Below are 20146 nucleotides of genomic sequence, written 5' to 3' on the forward strand. Positions count from 1 at the left end.
ATGATACACATGTACATTTCATGTCTTGCACTCAGCATGTCAATCAACACCCATACACCCCCTATGTTAGCTCTCTCACTCCAGCCTCTTCTCATACTAGTTGGTCAAGCTTGACCACCTATATAGATAAAGAGATCAGTTAATTCATCATGAATGTAGTTTCTTCATTTTTTATAACTACTAGAATAGTACACCACAGAAATGCTATATACATTTTTTCTTTTGTAAAATATTTGTTTACTTTATTTTTAATTTATGGAATAAAACAAGCATTTCCATACATAGTATAATAAAAAGATGAATGCATATGAAACTGCTAATCTATTATGTACGATTTGCTATTCTTTTAAAATATATGATAAAGTTATCATGTACATTTCTTTTTTTTTCTTTTTCTTTTCTTCCCTTCCCCTCTTGCCCTAGAGATGGCTACCATTAGACAGACAGACACACACACTCACACATATGTGAAATCATTTTATACATACATCTGTTTATCAGTTCTTTCTCTGGATGCAGATAGCATCTTCCTTTATAGTTAATTTGGGTATCTATAATAATCAAAGTGACTCAATTTCTCAAAGTTATTCTTAAAACAATATTACTATTTTTAGATAGAGTGTTCTCTTGGTTCAGCTCAATTTGCTCTTCATTATTTCATTCAAATCTACTCATGTTTTTCTGAGATCATCAAGCTCAGCATTTCTTATAGCACAGCAGTATTCCATCACAATCATGTACCACAACTCGTTCAGTCATTCTCCAGTTGATGGGCATCCCAACAACTTCCAGTTCTTTGCCACCACAAAGAGAGTTACTATAAATATTTTAGAACATATAGGTTCTTTTCCTTTTCCCTAATCATCTTTGGAAATAAATCTAGTAGTGCTATTGCTGGGTCAAAGGGTATGGGCAGTTTAATAACTCTTTGGGTACAATTCCAGATTGTTCTCCAAAATGGTTGGATCAGTTCACAATTCCACCAACAATAAATTAGTGTCCCAATTTTTTGCATCCCCTTCATTATTTTCCCTTCAATCATTTTAGCCAATCTGATAGGTATAAAATGATATCTCAAGGTTGTTTTAATTTGTATTTCTCTAATCAATAATGATTTAGAGCATTTTTCATATGTCTATACATATTTTTTCACACTTGTTTTAATCAGCCAAGATCTGCCCTCTCACCCTCCTATCCCAATCTCCCCCATTACACACATTTATAGTCACTCAAAACAAATGTCTACGTTGATCATGACCAAAGAAATATTTGTCTTATTTTGCATTCTGAGTTCCTCACCTTTGTATCAGGAAATGGAGAGCATGTTTCCTCATTAGTCCTCTGGAATTATGATTGTTCCTTATTGTGACAAGGATTCATTCTGCACAATACTATTCCATCACATTTATATACCATAACTTGTTTGTCTATTTCCCAATTTATGGGCATCCCTAGGTGGTAAAGTGGATAGAATGCTGGGCCTGGAGTCAAGAAGATTCATTTTCTTGAGTTCAGATCTGGCCTCAGCCACTTGCTAGCTGTGTGACCCTGAGAGTCACTTAACACTTTTGCCTCAGTTTCCTCATCTGTAAAATGAACTGGAGAAGGACATGGCAAACTACCCCAGTATCTTTGCTAAGAAAATCCCAAATGGGGTCACAAAGGGTCAGGCATGACTGAACAACCACAGCAACAACAAAACTTCAGAATCTCATTCTTTGCCACCTCAAAAAGAACTATTAATATTTTTGTACATCCTTAGAGTTTGTTTTGCTTAGAACTAATTCCTCCCTTCGTCTGCCCTTCCTCTAATTTCACCTCTCCTTTTTCACTTTTTTTCCTGTTTCCCAGTTGAATGAAATGTATTTCTATATCCAACTGTGTGTTTCTTCTTTTGACCGGTTTATATGAAAGTGATGTCCATATATCAGCTGCTTCCCCACCCACTTTTCATTGTTTATATACATCTACTTTTGCACCCTGATTAGGTGAGATAATGTTCCCTAAGCTTTCTTCCTCTTCCCTCCCAGTATATTCCTCTTCCTCTCTCTTTCCTCTCTTTTCTTAAGATCTTCAAGACATAACAGAACCACTCCCAGGCCTTGTCTAACTGGACTCCCTTTATGGACCCTCATGATGATAGGCTTAACAGGGGACACATGTATCATCTACCTATATTTGAATGTACACAGCTTATCCTTGCTTAGTCCTTATATTTACCTTTTCATATTATTCTTCATTCCTGTATTTGAACATCAAAGTTTCTCCACAGCTCTGTTCTTTTTATCAGCAATACTTGGAAGTTTTCTATTTCATTTTTTTTTTATATTTTTCCTCTTTAGCATTATATTCAATTTTGCTGGGTAAGTTATTCTTGGCATGAAGCTTGTAGCTTTTGCTTTTTTAAATATTGTATTCCAAGTTTTTTGTTCCTTTATAGTAGTGTCTGAGATCCTGACTGTATAGGGCTTCAGTTGTTGAATTATTTCTTTGTGGTTGCTTGCAGTAATTTTTTCTTTGACCCAGAAGTTCTTGGTTTGGGCTGTGATGTTCCTGGCAGTTTTCTTTTTGGTGTTTCTTTAGGGAGATGACTGGGAAATTCTTTCTATTTCCACTTTGCCCTCTGGGTGCAAGAGATCTGGGCAGTTTTATTTTAAGATTTCTTGAAATGTTATGTCTAGGCTCTTTTTTTGGCCATGGTGTTTAAATAGTCTAGTGATTCTTGAATTTTTTTCTCTTTGATCTGTTTTCTAGGTCTGTTCTTTCTGCTATGAGATACAACACACTCCTTTTTTTTTTTAAAGTTTTGTGACTTTGTTAAAATATTTTTTGTTGCCTTATCATTGGTTTCTCTTTGGTCCTTTCTAATTTTCAAGGAATTTGTTGCTTTGACTAGATTTTGTACCAACCTGTTAATTCGCTTCTGAATTCTGTCTTCCACAGCTCTCATTCCACCCTATCAACAAGCTAGATAACTTCGTTGGTTCAGAGTGGCTCCTCTTTGGTCTGGAACTCCTGCCTTTCATTATTCCTCTGCAGGCTGGTCTAGATGCTAGAAGTAAGACCCTGCTCTGAGTTTGGAGTCTGAGCCAAACCACTACTGCTTCCTTCTGAAATTCCTCCTTTCTCAGTGTCCTGCCCAGGACCTCCCTACATTATGCTGCTTAATTACCCACCTCACTTCACCTTGGATCTCTGACCCAAAACTGTGTAGTGGGTGACAAAGCTTCCAGTTCACACCTATCCCCATTGAAATGCCCTAGTAAGAGTCTAGGGGTAGTCCAGTGTGGGTCTGTGATCTCTCCTTGCTCTGGTGCACAGCCTCTTCCTGGGTACTGAAGTGTTCCATGTGTGGAGTGTTTCTGGCTGAAACCAGTTTCTAGCTCCTGTAAACCCCTGTCTTTTCCTGTGCTGACTATGCTGGACAGATTGCTCACTGTGCCTTTTTTTGGGCTTTCACCAGCAGGATTCAGTCTGGTGCATTTTCTAGATCTGTTTGGAGATATTTGTAGACAGGAGCTCACCACATTGCTTCCTTCTCATCAATTTGCCATCTTAGCTCCATCCTTTGTATACATATTAAATCAAATGCTTCATTAAAATGTTTATGAAAGTCTCTCATGAGAAATGTCACAGTGTAGAACATCAGCTATAGCATCAGATGACCTGGGTTAGAATATTAGCTCTACTACTTACCATCTGGATGACCTGAGGCATTATCAATTATGTAATCATGAGTATGTTACCTAAACTCTCTGGGTTTCTGTTTCCTCATTTGTGGAACTGAGTAACCTGTATGGTCTCTGCCAGCTCTAAAGCTATGATCCTTTGCCAAGGTGGACAAAATGGTGAAAGGTAGACTGGACGGTCATAAAGATTCATACCTGATTTAACTAAATCAGTGTTTGCTGATAACGGATCCTGAAGGGAGGAGGTGTCTGTTTTTTGAGGTACATAGCCCATTCTTTGTCCTATGCCATTTTACATTTTTATCAGTTATATTAGTGAAGATATAAATGTCATAATTATCTAATTTGCAGATGATACAAATCTAGGAGGGATAAAAATAAGTTGAATATGCTGGCCCTTATTGATTTTTTTTATTTTTGATTTTTTGAGGATAATGACTTTATTATTTTTTCAACATTCACTTTTACAATATTTTGAGTTCCAAATTTTTTCTTCCTCCTTCCATTTCCTTGTCTCCTCCCCAAGACAGCAAGCAATCTGATACAGTCTATACACATACAGTCATGTTAAACATATTTCCACATTAGTCATGTTGTGAAAGAAGAATCAAAACAAAGGAAAAAAACCACTAGAAAGAAAAAAGAAAGAAAATAGTATACTTTGATCTACACGCAGACTCCATAGTTCTTTTTTTCTAATTAAAATTTTTTTTTTAATTTTAGAGGCAATGGAGGTTAAGTGACTTGCCCAGGGTCACACAGCTAGCTAGTAAGTGTCTGAGGCTGAGTTTGAACTCAGGTCCTCCTGACTCCAGGGCTGGTGCTCTATCTACTTCACCACCTAGCTGCTCTCCAAATTCATAGTTTTTTCTCTACATGTGGATATCATTTTCCATCATGAGTCTTTTGGAATTGTGTTAGATCATTGCATTACTGAGAAGAGCTAAGTCTATTAAAGTTGGTCATCGCCCAATATTACTGTTACTGTGTACAATATTCTCCTGGTTCTGCTCACTTCATTCAGTATCAGTTCATTTAAATCTTTCCAAGTTTTTATGAAATCTATCTGCTTATCATTTCTTGTAGAACAATAGCATTCCATTACATTCATATACCATAACTTGTTCAGCCATTCCCCAATTGATGGGCATCCCATCAATTTTCAATTCTTTGCCATCACAAAAAAGAACTGCTATAAATATTTTTGAACATGTGGGTCCTTTTCCATTTTTTATGATCTTTTTAGGATACAGACCTAGGAGTGCTATTGCTGTTCACGGTTCGATCAGTTCACAACTCTACTAACAATGCATCAGAGTTCCAATTTTCCCATATCTTCTCTAACATTTATCATTTACCTTTTTTGGCATATTAGCTAATCTGATAGATGTGAGGTGGTACCTGAGAGTTGTTTTAATTTGCATTTCTCTAATCAATACTGATTTAGACCATTTTTTCATATGACTATAGATAGCTTTGATGTCTTCATCTGAAAACTGCTTATTCATATCTTTTGACCATTCATCATTCGGAGAATGACTTGTATTCTTATAAATTTGACTCAATTCTCTATATATTTTAGAAATGAGGCCTTTATCAGAAACATTGGCAGTAAAAATTGTTTCCCAGCTTTCTGCTTTCCTTCTAATCTTGGTTGCATGGACTTTGTATTCAAAACCTTTTAAATTTAATGTAATTAAAATTATCCATTTTGTACTTCATAATGTTCTCTGTCTCTTGTTTGATCATATAGTCTTCTCTTCTCCATAGATCTGACTGGTAAACTATTCCTTGCTCTCCTAATTTGCTTATGGTATCACCCTTTATGTCTAAATCATGTACCTATTTTGACCTCATTTGGTATACGGTGTAAGATGTTGGTCTATACCTTGTTTCTACCCAACTGTTTTCAAAGCACTTTTTGTTAAATATTGAGTTCTTATCCTAGAAGCTAGAGTCTTTGGGTCTATCAAAGAGTAGATTACTATAGTCATTGACTACTGTTTCTTGTGTACCTAACCTATTCCACTCATCTACCACTCTATTTCTTAGCCAGTACCAAATATTTTTATAATATAGTTTTAGATCTGGTACGGCTATGGTCCTTATTGATTTGAACCTAGACTTTTGTTACTTCCTTTAGTTTCTCATTACTCCCAACAGCCAAAGTCCTCTTCCTAATATACCCATACTGTTATCTCACCCTCCTGGTCAAAAACCTTCAATGGTTTCCCATTGCCTACTGAATAAATTCCTAATCTTCTTACTCAAGGCTAGACAGGAAAGGACCATATCACATTCTAGTTACAGCCTCCCTTTCAAGAATCATTTCATGGAAGCCAAGCCAAGTTGGCAGAGAAATGGCAGAGACACCCCGCCATAGCTCTCCCCCAAATGCCTCAAAACAAATTCTAGAGTGTCAGAACCCACAAAAGGATGGAGTGAAACAATTTTTCAGCCCAAGACAACTTAGAAAGTTGGCAGGAAAGGTCTGTTGCACCATGATGAGAGTTGAGCACAGTCCAGTGCAGGCTGCCCCAACATATACTTGATCCCAGCAAAAGGAGCAGGCCTTGGAGACAATGGAATCAGTGGCAGGAGTGGTGGTTTGGCAAAACAGTTTGGCAAAGGAAGAACAAAAAATGTTGAAGAAAACAACACCTTAAAAAACCAGAATAGGCCAAATGGTAAAAGTGGTACAAAAATCCGATGAAGAGAAGAATGTCTTGAAAGCAGAATTGGCCAACTGGAAAAGGAGGTGCAAAAGCTCACTAAAGAAAATAATTCCTTAAAAATTAGAATTGGGTAAGTGGAAGCTAATGACTTCATGAGACATCAAAAAACAATAAAAATGGGGCAGCTAGGTGGTGCAGTGGATAGAGCTCCTGCCTTCGAATCAAGAAGACCTGAGTTCGAATCCGGCCTCAGACACTTGACACTCATTAGCTGTGTGACCCTGGGCAAGTCACTTAACCCCTCACCAAGCCTCACTTAACCCCTCACTTAAGCCTCACCAAAAAACAAAATGAAACAAAAAAAAAATAAAAGGAAATCAAAAGAATGAAAAATAGCATAAAATGTGAAATATCTCATTGTAAAAACAACTAACCTGGAAAATAGATCCAGGACAGATAATTTAAGAATTATTGTATTACCTGAAAGCCATGATCAAAAAAAGAGCCTAAATGTCATCTTTCAAGAAATTATCAAGGAAAACTACCCTGATATTCTAGATCCACAGGGTAAAATAGAAATTAAAAGAATCCACTGATCACCTCCTAAAAAAAAAAAACCCAAAATGAAAACTCCCAGGAATATTATAGCCAAATTCCAGACCTCCCAAGTCAAGGAGAAAATATTGCAAGCAGCCAAAAAGAAACAATTCAAATATCATGAAGCCAGTCAGGGTAACATAAGGTTAGCAGTTTCTACATTAAAGGATCTAAGGGCTTGCAATATGACATTCCAGAGGGCAAAAGAGGTAGGATTACAACCAAGAATCACCCACCAGCAAAATAGTGTATAATCCTTCAGTATATTTTCCTTCAAGAAAAAAATGTTCATTCAATGAAATAGAGGACTTTTAAGCATTCCTGATGAAAGGATCAGAGCTGAATAGAAAATCTGACTTTCAAATACAACACTCAAAAGAAGTATAAAAAGTAACATTAAAGTGAAATCATAAGGGATTCAGTAAGGTTAAACTGTTTACGTTCCTACATAGGAAAATGATACTTGTAACTCCCCAAAACTTTCTTATTATTAGGGCAATTAGAAGGTGTATACATAGACAGATGGCACAGGGGTGAGTTGAATATGATGAAATGATTATCTTAAAAAAATTAAGGAGTGAGAAAGAAGAATGCATGGGGAAAAGGGGAAAGGGAGACGTAGAATGGAGTAAATTATGTGACATAAAAGAGACCTGAAAAAGATTTTACAGTGAAAGGGAAGATGGGTGAAAGGAGGTGGGAAGTACATGAACCTTATTCTCATTTGATTTGACTCAAAGAAGGGTATAGAAATCTATCCTACCATACAGGGAAGTAGGAAGGGAAGGGAATAAGGGAGAGCAACAGAAGGAAGGGTAAATTGGGGGAAGTAAAAGTCAGAAGCCAAACACTTTTGAGGAGGGACAAGGTGAAATCAGAGAGTAGGATATATACAGGTGGGGGAAATGTGATGGAGGGAAATACATGGTAAGAATTACTGTGGAAAAAAAGTATTTCACAGCAAGTTTCTCTGATAATGACCTCACTTTTCAAATATATAGGAAACTGAGTTAAATTTATAAAAATAAGAGCCATTCCTCAATTGATAAATGGTCAAAGGATATGAACAGCCAATTTTCAAACAAAATAATCAAAGCTATCTATAGTCATGAAAAAATGCTCTGAATCACTATTGATTACAGAATTGCAACACTTCTGAACTACCACTATACACTATCAAATTAGTTAAATGACAAATGTTAGGGGGGATGTGGGAAAATTAAAACACAAATGCACTGTTGGTAAATTTGTTTACTGATTCAACCATTCTGGCAAGCAATTCGGAACTATGCTGAAAGGGCTATAAAACTATAATACTCTTTGAATATGTAATACCACTACTAGGTCTGTATCCCAAAAAGATTTTAAAAAGGAAAAGGACCTATATGTACAAAAATATTTACAGCAGCTTTTTTTGTGGTGGCAAAGAATTAGAAATTGAGGGAATGTTCATCAATTAAAGAATGACTGAACAAGTTGTGATATATCATTGTCATGGAATATTATTGTGCTATAAGAAATGATGAGCAGAATGCCTTCTGAAAAACCTGGTCTTAGGGGCAGCTAGGTGGTGCAGTGGAGAGAGCACTGGCCCCTGGAGTCAGGAGGACCAGAGTTCAAATTCCACCTCAAGACATTTGATGCTTACTAGCTGTGTGACCCTAGGCAAGTCACTTAACCCCATTGCCTAGCAAAGTACAGAAAAAAAGAGAGAATCTATTGGGGGGTAGCTAAGTGGCACAGTGGATAGAACTCCGGCCTTGGAGTCGGGAGGACCTAAGTTCAAATCCTACCTCAGACCAAACACTTGACACTTACTAGCTGTGTGACCCAGGGCAAGTCACTTAACCCCAATTGCCTCACCAAAAATACAAGAAAAAGAAAAGAAAAAGAAAAACCTGGTCTTACATGAACTGATGCAAAGTGAAATGAGCAGAACCAGGAGAACATTGTACACGGTAACAGAAACATTGTATGATGATCTGTTGTGAATAATTTAGCTATTCTCAGCAGTACAATTATCCAAGACTGTTTTGAAGGACTAATAATGAAAGGTGCTGTCCATCTCCAGAAAAAGAACTGGTGGAGCCTGAATGCAGATCAAAGATACTGTTTTTTAGTTTCTTTATTTTTCTTGTTTTTTTTTTTTTAATCTGTGTTTTCTTTCACAGCACGACTTACATGGAAATGTGTTTTGTATGACTACATATGTATGATCTATATCAAATTGCTCACCTCAAGGGGGGGGAAGGGAAGGAGGGAGAGAATTTGGAACTCATAATTTGAAAAAAGAATATTGCAATTATTTTTACATGTAATTGGGAAAAATAAAATATTAAATGTTAAAAATCATCTCATAATACTTGCCTTCACACATAATATTTAACTTCACACACAAACTGGCCAACTCTCCATTTTCTTTTCTTCCCACGCTCTCCAGTTTTCTGTGCCATTACTTAAACCATCTCCCTTGCCTGGAATATATTCCACTGTCTGTCTGTGGAAGTTTCTGCTTTTAAGTCCCATTTCAAGTGCCACTTTCCTCATAAATACTTCCTTCACCACTACTATCAATTTCCCCTCCTTTTCTCCCTGCTTAAAGTGATGTGTCTTTCTTAAAATTTCTCATAGTATTTTTGGGACTTCTTACATCACATTCTGCTTTCTGTCATAACTGTTTGGGTACTCATTACCTTTCCTTCACAACAATGAGTAGCTCCAGAGGACAGAACTAGGATCAATGGATGAAACTGATAAGAAGGCAGATTCCCAGTCAAAAGAAACTTTCTAATAATCAGAATAGTTCAAAAGATTGAACTCTCCAGTGATGAGCATTTTTTTTTTTTTTTTGGTTTTAGGCAATTGGGGTTAAGTGACTTGCCCAGGGTCACACAACTAGTAAGTGTCAAGTGTTTGATCTGAGGCCGGATTTGAACTCAGGTTCTCCTGACTTCAGCGCCACCTAGCTGCCCCCAGTGATGAGCATTTCAATACAAACAGAAGTTAGATGCCACTTGTCAGGGATACTGTAAAAGAGATAGTTCATCAGAAAAGAGGTTATGCCAATTACTTCCAATATCTTTTTCAGCTCTTAAGATTTAATGATTTTATGATTTCTTTTTATTTATCTTGCCCAGCCCTTACTTGAGATTCTAATGAGCTGCTTTCAGCTTAAATATTCTGCAACTTTGTTAAATAATCCCCAAACCAGGCATCAGGAAGGGCAAGAAGCAGACTGATTCATAGTTTGCTGAATTAATATTGATCAATTTAATTGTAAAAGTAGAAGAGAAATTAAAATACTCAAGTATTTGACAACTTCAGGGACATCCAAGTCTCAGCAACCTCTTCCTTGATTTCAGGGGCTCCAGAAAGTGCAATGTACCACTACCAACAGGCCATCCAACTTAGCCCACGTCATCATGTGGCCATGGTTAACCTTGGCAGACTCTACAGGTCTTTGAGAGAGAACAAAGAAGCTGAGAAATGGTACAAACGGTAAGCATATGAGGTGAAAAAAAAAGTGGGTACTTCCAACTTGTCTTGAAATAAAACATTCAATACTTTTGAAGCTCCTCATAAATTCAACTTTCATTTTTCTAGCCATTTGCCTAACACTTTTCCCTTGGTAATGCTGGGAAAAAGGACATGACAGCTGGCTTCAAATGTTTGAGCAGCTGTCACTTTGAAAAGAGATTAATTACATTTAATATGTGTCATTCCAGAACGTAGAAGTGGGATGCAGATATCATCTCAATACATATTTTACTAGTTGAGTAAGCTAATGAAATTGGTTGTGTTGGTTGTTTCTTTTCTCAGACTTTTCTTTGGTTTGCAGAAGGGCTACACTAAAACTTTTACACAGTTTTTCTCTTAGCCAAAGGACTGTCAGTAGTCTGCTCATCCTTGATCTAAAAGGAGGATGAGTAGGGATGGAGAGTCTCTGAAAAGATATAAAAATCCTTTCAACAGAAGAGTGCTAAAATAAGTAAAATGTAAAACTTCTTCATGACTATGTGGTATTCCTCCATTTAGTGAATCTGAGCTTCCCTAGACTCAGCTACTGAAAAGCATTTTTTTAGAGAATTGCCTAGGATTTCCCCTACAGCTTCCCATGTCACCCATCACCTTTTGATTTGTTGAGGAAGAAAAGATCTTAGATACTAGCATGGTCTATCAATTCCTTTTATCAGTTCAAATAGCCCTGAATGAGGAACAGTATTGTAGCTTTCCAGAAAAAACATTGAAACATACTATTGTCCTAGTCTATACTTGGTTGCGTGGTTACCTCACATGGTGAAATTTTCCACTAGAAGTACCCATATTTCTGAAATCACAGACAGCTATATACATATTTTTAAATAAATCTAGGTGAAAGAATGCAGATCAATCAACACAAATCCATTGCCTCCCCTAGAAAAGACCTTCCAAACTTGTATTCTTGAATAAATATAATGACTCAGCAGAGTCATCTCTTTATTAAAAGGAAAACATGATTACATACCTTTTTGAGGGCAGGAATTGTTTCATTTTCTGACTTTGTATTGCTAGCCCCTAGCCCAGTGCCTGACACATAGTGGGTTCTTATCAAATGTTGATTGATAGATTATCTGTATTTCCTTTGTCTTGATACAAATTGAAATCATAAAATTTGAACAAAGAATCTTGAGAGAAATAGTCCTCTCTAAGTATGAACATTTCTGAAATATGCTTCTTAAAATAAAGTGTTATAGAATGATATGGACAAGAATCACCCAAAATGAAGTTTGAAGGGCTAACAATCTGCACAGATCACAAATCCAGGGAAGGATCAAAGTGAAAAAATGGTGTTGTGCTTTTTCTTTACATTTAGGGCCCTGGATATAACACAAACAGTTGAAATACTGTCCCCCTTGGGAGCACTATATTACAACACTGGCAGGTACGAAGAGGCATTACAGATTTACCGTGAAGCTGCAGCACTCCAGCCTTCAGCTAAGGAAATCCAGCTGGCCTTGGTAAGAACAATTGATTCCCAAGATAAGAGGGATTTAAGAACTGATTGACATTCAGAAATTGATAGAATTCTCTGTTCTGGGAAGAAATTTGGGAAAATGGAGACATTTGAGCCAGAAGGCAAACTTGAGTCTCACCTGGGAGCTCTTAAAGGGAAAAATACTGTCTACAAGAAAATAGAGAGAAAGGAGCAGAGATTACAAGAATTGAGCACTGTGGGGAGACTTTGCAGCCCTGTTCAGGACTATTGAGCCTTTTGACCTAGAAGGAATATAATGGTTCTTGGGTACACTTGGTGCTTTTCTCCATTTTATGGAGTTTGTGTCAGGGACAAAGTAATTAAAGTGATCTGTTTTAGTCTGGAAATATAATGAATAACCCAGTCCCTACTCTCAGGGAGCTTTAATCTAGCGAGAAGGAAGAGACCCAAATACAAAGACATAAAAATACAAATCAAAATGTGGTGAAGAGTATAGGAGGGGTGGAACAAAGTATCATGAGAAATGCAAGCAGGAGGGAAATTAAGACTTCAGGAGTGGGGGGAAGGGGGAGAAAGAGGTTTGGGAATGATAGGGGAGGGGAATGGAAGCAAGCTTTCAGGGAAGGCTTCATGGAAGAGGTGGCTCTTGAGCTGGACCTTAAAAAAAGGAAGGGGGGGCAGCTAGGTGGCATAATGGATACAACACCAGCCCTGAAGTCAGGAGGACCTGAGTTCAAATGTGACCTCAGACCAAACACTTGACACTTACTAGCTGTGTGACCCTGGGCAAGTCACTTAACCCCAATTGCCTGGAAAAAAAAATGGAAGGACCTCCAACCAAGGGTGCGTTTGGGTGGTGTCTGGTATATGTGTTTGTTGAAAAGATACATGGAGGTAACACCAAGTGTAGAAAGGTGAATGAGAATTCAGGTCTCAGTATGACTGTAGTTTGGCCATAAAATGTCAGTGCAGTCTTGGAAGGAAAGTAGTTTAAGTTACTGTTAGAGTAACTATGGGCTGAGAGCGAATGTAAATCGCAACTGTTTCTATTTTGGCCAGAAACCCTGAGGATCTTCCTCTCCCAGATAGATTTTTTTCCTTTTTTGACTAGGAAAAAGAGGCCATTCTTTGCCTCATTTCTTACCTAGCCTTAATCACTGATTGGGAGTTGCCTCAGACAAACTGAGACCTGGGAAAGCCCTTAGCTAAAAAGGCCAAGGTCTCCCAGTGCATCCAGGGCTATCTCTAATTGTCCTGATTTATATATTGCCACTGGAGAATTGCCTCTGGAGAAGAAAGTGAGGCTGGTGACTTTGCACAGCCCTCCTCACTTAAATCCAATTCACTTGCAAGTCATGGCATCACCTTCCTGATGTCATGGTCCTCTTCGAGAATGATGGACAAACAGCAACATGATCAAAATAGCTTGAAACCTCTAGTTAGGAAAATTCCTAACAGTAAGACAGGTTTGGCTGATTGACCAATTAAAATTTTTGTTTAACTCTTGTTAATCTCTAGCCTCTTTATTCGTGAGGCAAAAATGAGGATACAAGAAAATATTTAGGTAAAAGAAGTGAGCAGAGTATATTACTGTGTCTGTTGCTAGACAGGCATGATGAGAGAAAGTTGGGGAAAGGGTAAGTTTTTTGGGTGACCTTCCCTCAGTCCTTGAAGACGTAGGTAAAATCAATAGCTTCAGTCTTACTCCTCTGTTCAGAGTTGAATGCAGTGCCCAGTGGCCTACCTCAATCTCTTTCACACACTTCTGTCCCCTGTATTTTTTGCCTGTTGCCTCTATAGCTCTGATTCTTTCCATCGTGGCTTGATTAGTCCTGAGTAGGACTTGAAAGTCAACCTAAAGTTTCTACTGTCATTCAGCCCCTTTAGTCCTCACTTCTTTCTCCTTCTTCTGTTTTGCAGACTGTGTGTATCCCTCTAAGAACTTCCAATCATGACTCAATTCTGTCCTCCAGCTCACAGATCTTCATAGTCCAAAATCACTTTCTGAGAGGGAATACTTCTCCCTATAAACTACAAATCCTAGGATGCCAGTCAGTTATCAAATTCCGACAAGACAAATATATGAACAATGTGTGTTTGACCCAATCAGTGGCATTCTTTCAGTCAAGAAACCCTGGCATCTGCAGGATTCTAGTTATTTTCTCTTCAGATACTAAATGCTACCAAGTATTGAATTCATTCATCAAAGATCCTCATACCCAAATCATTTGCTCTTCCTACTCATTAAGGCAGCTACAAATGAAACTTACTCACTTGCCCACTTACCTGTTAAAAACCATAAAAATATATTCAGAACTGGGAGTCTAGGTAAAAATCTTTCATTCTCGAAGGGCTGTCTTAGCAGATATTTCTTCCCAGTGACCTAAGGGATAAGAAGAGAACCAGAGACTATCAGATAGTTAGTGCAGCAATATCAGTGAATTACTAGACAAGCTCTGAAAATCCTTAAACCAAAACATTGTTAATATATACTGAATGACTACAGTGAGTAAAATTTTATTTGGAAGGAAATCCTAGAGATATTTTAAAAACAAAGTATTGAAATTGTTTTTTAGGCTCAGGTTTTAGCTATGATGGGGCAGACAGAAGAAGCTGAAAAAATGACCAACCACATTGTGTCAGAAGAGGCTGGATGCCTGGAATGCTATCGCCTGTTGTCAGCAATCTACAGCAAGCAAGAACATTACCCCAAGGTACTGTGGTGCTTGAGTAAAGTGCTGCTTTTCGTTTTAAATGTTCTCTGGGTCCACTAATAGGAGTGGATAAGTGGATAAAGAGCTTCTAAATTCAAACATGGATAAAAGCTGGGTTCTCTTGGGGTTATTCATATCACTGAGTATCTTACACATATTTTTTAACCAGATGCCTCTATGACCAGTTATAATGTGATTTTTATCTTTAAACAACAATATTGCCTTGGACTTAATAGCACTTTTCCTTCAAAAAACTAACAATCTTCTTATACATTATTATGTCACTTTATTTTCACTCTAAAAATAATACTGTATTACCAAAGTTGGATGCAAAGTACAATCGTGGAGACTGCAACCTCCTGCATGTCCATCCTTTGTGACTCTTGTTCATGTCGTCCAATTAGTTCTCCACAAAAGGTTCATCCAGCACGCTGGAGACCTCTCCTTGATTCTCCCTGACATTTATAAGGATACTTAAGGAGCATTTGAGCTGTTTACTTGTCATTTTTCACCTTTGAAATGTGAGTAGCACCTAAAGGCAGCTAGGTGGTACAGTGGAAAGAGTGCTGCGCCTAGAATCAGGAAGACTTGAGTTCAAATGTGACATCAGATACTTACTAGTTATACAACTCTGAGGATGTCACTTAACCTCTATCTGTTTCAGTTTCCTCATCTGTAAAGTGGGGATAGCACTTTACTTTAGGATACCAGCATTTACCTCTTAGGATTGTTGTGAGAATCAAAGAAGATAATAATTGTAAAGTACTTAGCACAATGCCTAGCACCTAATAAGCACTATACAGATGTTAGCTATGTGGTTATTTTTTCTCACATATTCCAAATAGTACCAGTTTATAAAGGGGGAAACTGAGGTATAGGGAAGTGAAGTGACTTCCTGAAGATCAGATGATTTGTCAGTGGCAAAGTTAGGATTAGTGTCTGGGTCTTTTGATAGTCATCGCCCTATACCCTACAGTACCAAACAAATGCCACATAAATAGTGTTATGTTAAGTGGATTTTTACAATATAGAATTCTTTCTTATGTTATTTTTTTCCTTCTTTAGGCACTAGAAGCTATAGATAAAGCTCTACAGCTAAAGCCAAAGGACCCTAAAGTCATATCTGAGCTTTTCTTCACAAAAGGAAACCAACTAAGAGAACAGAATTTTCTTGATAAAGCATTTGAGGTATGTTGAACAATTCCAAGATTCTCAATTTTTGATTTCAGTGATTATAATGAATTAGAGTTCTTCATTAATGTTCTGTTTCAGTGCATCATGGCATGGTGGGCACTCCTTTGGCAAGGAGGCAGTGCCAACCCCAGGTCTGGCAGGTCCTCCTAAACTAGAGAGGTTTTATGTGCAGGTCTTTTGATAGGGTATGTTTGTTTTTCAAAAATTATCCTCGGTGAGTTTGTGGAGGCTTTTCACCCATCTGGTTGTAGGATTTTGTGGGCATTTTAGCCATAGTAACTATTGAAAACATGCATTAAATCATAGAGAAATTGTGATCTGAATTGGTGAAGGGAGTACTCACGCTGATGGAATTTCAAATGCTTAAAGTTATTCAGAATAAAACTTTAAGTATAACTAGTCTGCTTAAGAAATGTGGTCACCTGACTAATTGAACTTCCTTACTGATTCTTTTCCTTTCAAACATTTTGGGAAATATTTCTAAATATATTATTCCCATTTCTTATCTTATGAATATAAGTATAATTATATGGCCTATAAATATAATATGTAATAATAATTTAATAAGCATAACTGAATCCTTTTTTTAAGAAATCATAATTGAGGATCTATAGTGCCTTAGAGTCATCATTCTTATCATCAAGACCTTCCCTAACTTTGTTCCAACCTACCTTTCCAACTTTTTCTATAGTTACTTACCTGCATGAACACTATAGTACAATCAGATTAGTAAATTTACTCCCATGAACATGTCTTAAATATTCAGATTATGTCTCTATAGCTTAGCTCTTTCCATTCTCCCTCCCCAAAACATCTTATCCACTCTATTCTCTGTCTATTTGAATTATATCCATCCTTCAAGGCTCAATTCAAGTTCAACCTCTACCATAAATAGCATTTTCTGTCTATCTAAGCCCAAATTGATTTCTCTCTTCAATGAAATATTAAGCATTTATTGTCTATCTCACTTAGTTGAAACAATGGTAACTTGTTATAATATTCTAACATCATAATTTTATATACAAATAAATATACAATTATATGTGAAGAACCTGTGATTTTATCAGTGGAGGAAACTCTTGGTATATCAAGTCCCTCCAGCAAGATAGATTATAACCTATGCATAATTTAGATAAATTCTAGAAAGTTTCTTGAGGTAAATTGAGCTTGGGCATGACTATAATCACCCACCTCGTTTTTTAAGGACAGGATTTAATTTAGGCATCTGTTTCCAAACCTAGCATTTTATCCCCTATGCCATGCCACCTCTTAAGAACAAATATGTGTGTGTGTTTGTGTATAGGCATATATTTTTGTGTGTATAAACACATATAACTACACACACAGATAAATATACCTGAATACATGAAGAATCTATGATTAGTCAGGTGAAACTCTTATTGTGGAAAGTCTTACACCAAGGTAGATCACCACCCTTATATAATTTAGATAAGTTCTCAAAAGTAGGATGTACTCTCTAAAAGTTATTTTTTCCTTCCTTTCTTTTTTCTTTCATTCTTTCTTTTTCTTTCTTTCACTTTCTTTCTTTCCTTCCTTTCTTCCCTGATTTGAATTTGTTTGCTTGTCATTTTATTCAACAAGAACTTATTAAACATCTACCATATGTAAAGCATTTCCCTTAGTATTGAAGGTGACAAATAATAATAATAATAACTAACATTTATATAATGCTTTAAAGTTTGTAAAGTGCTTTTTACAAATATAATTTAATTTGAGCTATTCGATTTGCTATGGAATAGACAAAGAAGAATCAAAGTCCCTTCATGGAGAATAAAATTAATTAGTCACAACAATGTTTTGCTTCTACTGTCTTATTGTTATTACTTTTGGTAAATCTAGATAGGCTAAAGCAATAAGCTAAACTGTCTATCCTAGTTAAAGGCAAAATAAATGAAATTTAATCCTGCTAAACATAAAGCATTTCATTTATCTTCAAAATAGTCAGTTGTATAAGAACAAAGTAAATTAAGTCAGACTTGACAGTGAGACATTTGAAAAAGACTGGAAGGGTTGAGTTGTTCAGAAATTTAATATGACAAAATAGTGTGACAACATTGCTTTAAAAAAAGCTAATGTAATCTTGGGCCATGTTAATAAAAGTATAGTGTGCAGATCAAGGGAAATAATAGTTTTATTATAAATCTGCTATGGTCAGAATGACTACATTTTGTTGACAAACTGAAGAGCGTGCAGAGGAGGGTGATCAAAATGGCAAGGAATCAAGAAAGATATTTGTCAGAAACATTGAAGGAATAGGGAATATTTGATAGCTACCTTCAAATATTTGAAGAACTACCCTTTGGAAGAAGGCATTAGACATTTTGTATAGTTCCAAATAATATGCAGGCAGGCAGATAGGGAACAAGCATTTATTAAGCCCAAGCTCTGTGCTAAGTGTTGGGGATACAAAAAAATAAAATTGAAGTAGCAGCAATGAATCATAGTTATAGCAAGATGAATTTCAGCTCAGTATGTGAACTTTCTCTAACAGAACTGTCATGATGGAATGGGCCATTTTGAAAATTAATTAACTCCTTTATTATTAGATGTATTTAAGCAAAGTTTAGGTAACCACCTAGTAGGGATGTTGAAGTGTCAGAGTGAGGCTGAAGCAGACAATCTCCCAGGTCCCTTTCCAGTTTTATGATTCTGTAGTACTAGTAGAAGTACTAATTAATACCAGTACTACTGCTGCTGCTGCTGCTGCTGCTGCTGCTACTACTACTACTACTACTACTATTACTATTAATTACTATTATAACCTACAATGAAAACAACTGAAGGGGCAGCTAGGTGGTGCAGTGGATAGAACACTGGCTCTGGATTCAGGAGGACCTGAGTTCAAATCCAGTCTCAGACACATAACACTTACTAGCTGTGTGACCCTGGGCAAGTCACTTAACCCCATCGCCTAACCCCCCCCCCAAAAAAACAACCAACTGAAAAGCATAGATTATTCTTATACATTAAGACCAATGGAAAATAATGTACCATAATGAAAATCACTTATATTTTCTAAAAGATCTAACAGTTTCTGTGAGTCTACAAGGATGACTCTGCTAGGAAATTACACTTTTTAGTTTCTTCCACTTTACACTTAACAAAACTTAGGTGATCCAGTGAATGTAAGAAAATCATAAAGATATAATAGTCCATTCATGAAAATAATGGCTATCATTTTATGATAATTATATTAATAATTTAAATTTCCTATAAATAAAGGAGTTTATATAACATACATAATGTGTTTTTAATGAATATTTGCTTTCTGACCAGAAGCTGTTTCTTATTTATTTAGAGCTATCAAGTAGCTGTGCAACTGAACCCAGACCAAGCACAGGCCTGGATGAACATGGGTGGAATTGAACACATCAAGGTAGCAAAAGGAATTTCCTTTTCCATAGACCAATTCTCTATCTACTTGTCTTTTCTGTATTTTATTTCATGCATTTAAAAACATTATTCTGAGAAGCTGATAGGCTTCACCAGATTGTAAAAGGGATCCATGACATACACAAAATGGTTAAGAACCCCTGATCTAAATGATGAATATAGCCTGAAAATCTATGTGTTTAAATATATAACTGACTTTGCTGCTTACAGGGATGTGTGTGTGTGTGTGTGTGTGTGTGTGTGTGTGTGTGACAATGTTATGTTCATGTGTTGCCTGTGTGGTCCCTAATTGATGAATTTGAATTAGATAATCTCTAAGATTCCTTCTACCTTTTGCATTCTCTAGTAAATCTGCCTCAAGTTGGCAAAACTATTTTGGTGTTTAATTGGGTTTTTTAAAATTTTGTTAGCTTTCTAATATTTTTAGTTGCATTCTCAATTCATTAATCCACTCTTACTCTCTTTTTTCTCCTTAAGCACTGCTTTGGCTCCAACTCCCAAATTTTGGAATGAAGTTGTATTATTGTCATTATTTTCAATAAAATTATCTATTATATCTATGATTATTCTTTTACCTAGCAATTCTTTTAGGATAAGTTATTTAGTTTTGAGTTGATTTTTAATATTTTTTCCAGTGGTCCTTTAATATATTTTTATGTTATGATTAACAAATTATGTGTATAATATTTCTATTTTTCTGCATTTTTGAGGTTTTTATGTTGTAGAACATGACCAGTTTTTATAAAGGTATCATGCACAGTTTAGAAATATGTTGTTGAACATGACCAGTTTTTATAAAGGTGTCATGCACAGTTTAGAAATATGTATACTCTTTTCTGTTTTCATTTAGTAATCATCAGACATTTTTCATATCTAGTTTTCCTAAAA

General features: G+C 36.4%; 1 protein-coding gene across 2 annotated transcripts in view; it reads left to right on the top strand.

Moving 5' to 3' along the window:
- Positions 1 to 20146, top strand: part of TMTC1 (transmembrane and tetratricopeptide repeat containing 1) — a 309040-nt gene that overhangs the window by 284134 nt on the left and 4760 nt on the right. For both annotated transcript variants that reach the window (XM_027844461.1, XM_027844462.1), the window contains 5 exons: positions 10324 to 10459; positions 11814 to 11958; positions 14513 to 14650; positions 15716 to 15838; positions 19164 to 19241. In XM_027844461.1, the coding sequence (XP_027700262.1) occupies positions 10324 to 10459; positions 11814 to 11958; positions 14513 to 14650; positions 15716 to 15838; positions 19164 to 19241 (620 nt within the window). The remainder of the gene's footprint in view (positions 1 to 10323; positions 10460 to 11813; positions 11959 to 14512; positions 14651 to 15715; positions 15839 to 19163; positions 19242 to 20146) is intronic.

This window comes from Vombatus ursinus, unplaced genomic scaffold, assembly GCF_900497805.2.
Source record: "Vombatus ursinus unplaced genomic scaffold, bare-nosed wombat genome assembly UNPS02014941.1, whole genome shotgun sequence".
Classification (NCBI taxonomy): domain Eukaryota; kingdom Metazoa; phylum Chordata; class Mammalia; order Diprotodontia; family Vombatidae; genus Vombatus; species Vombatus ursinus.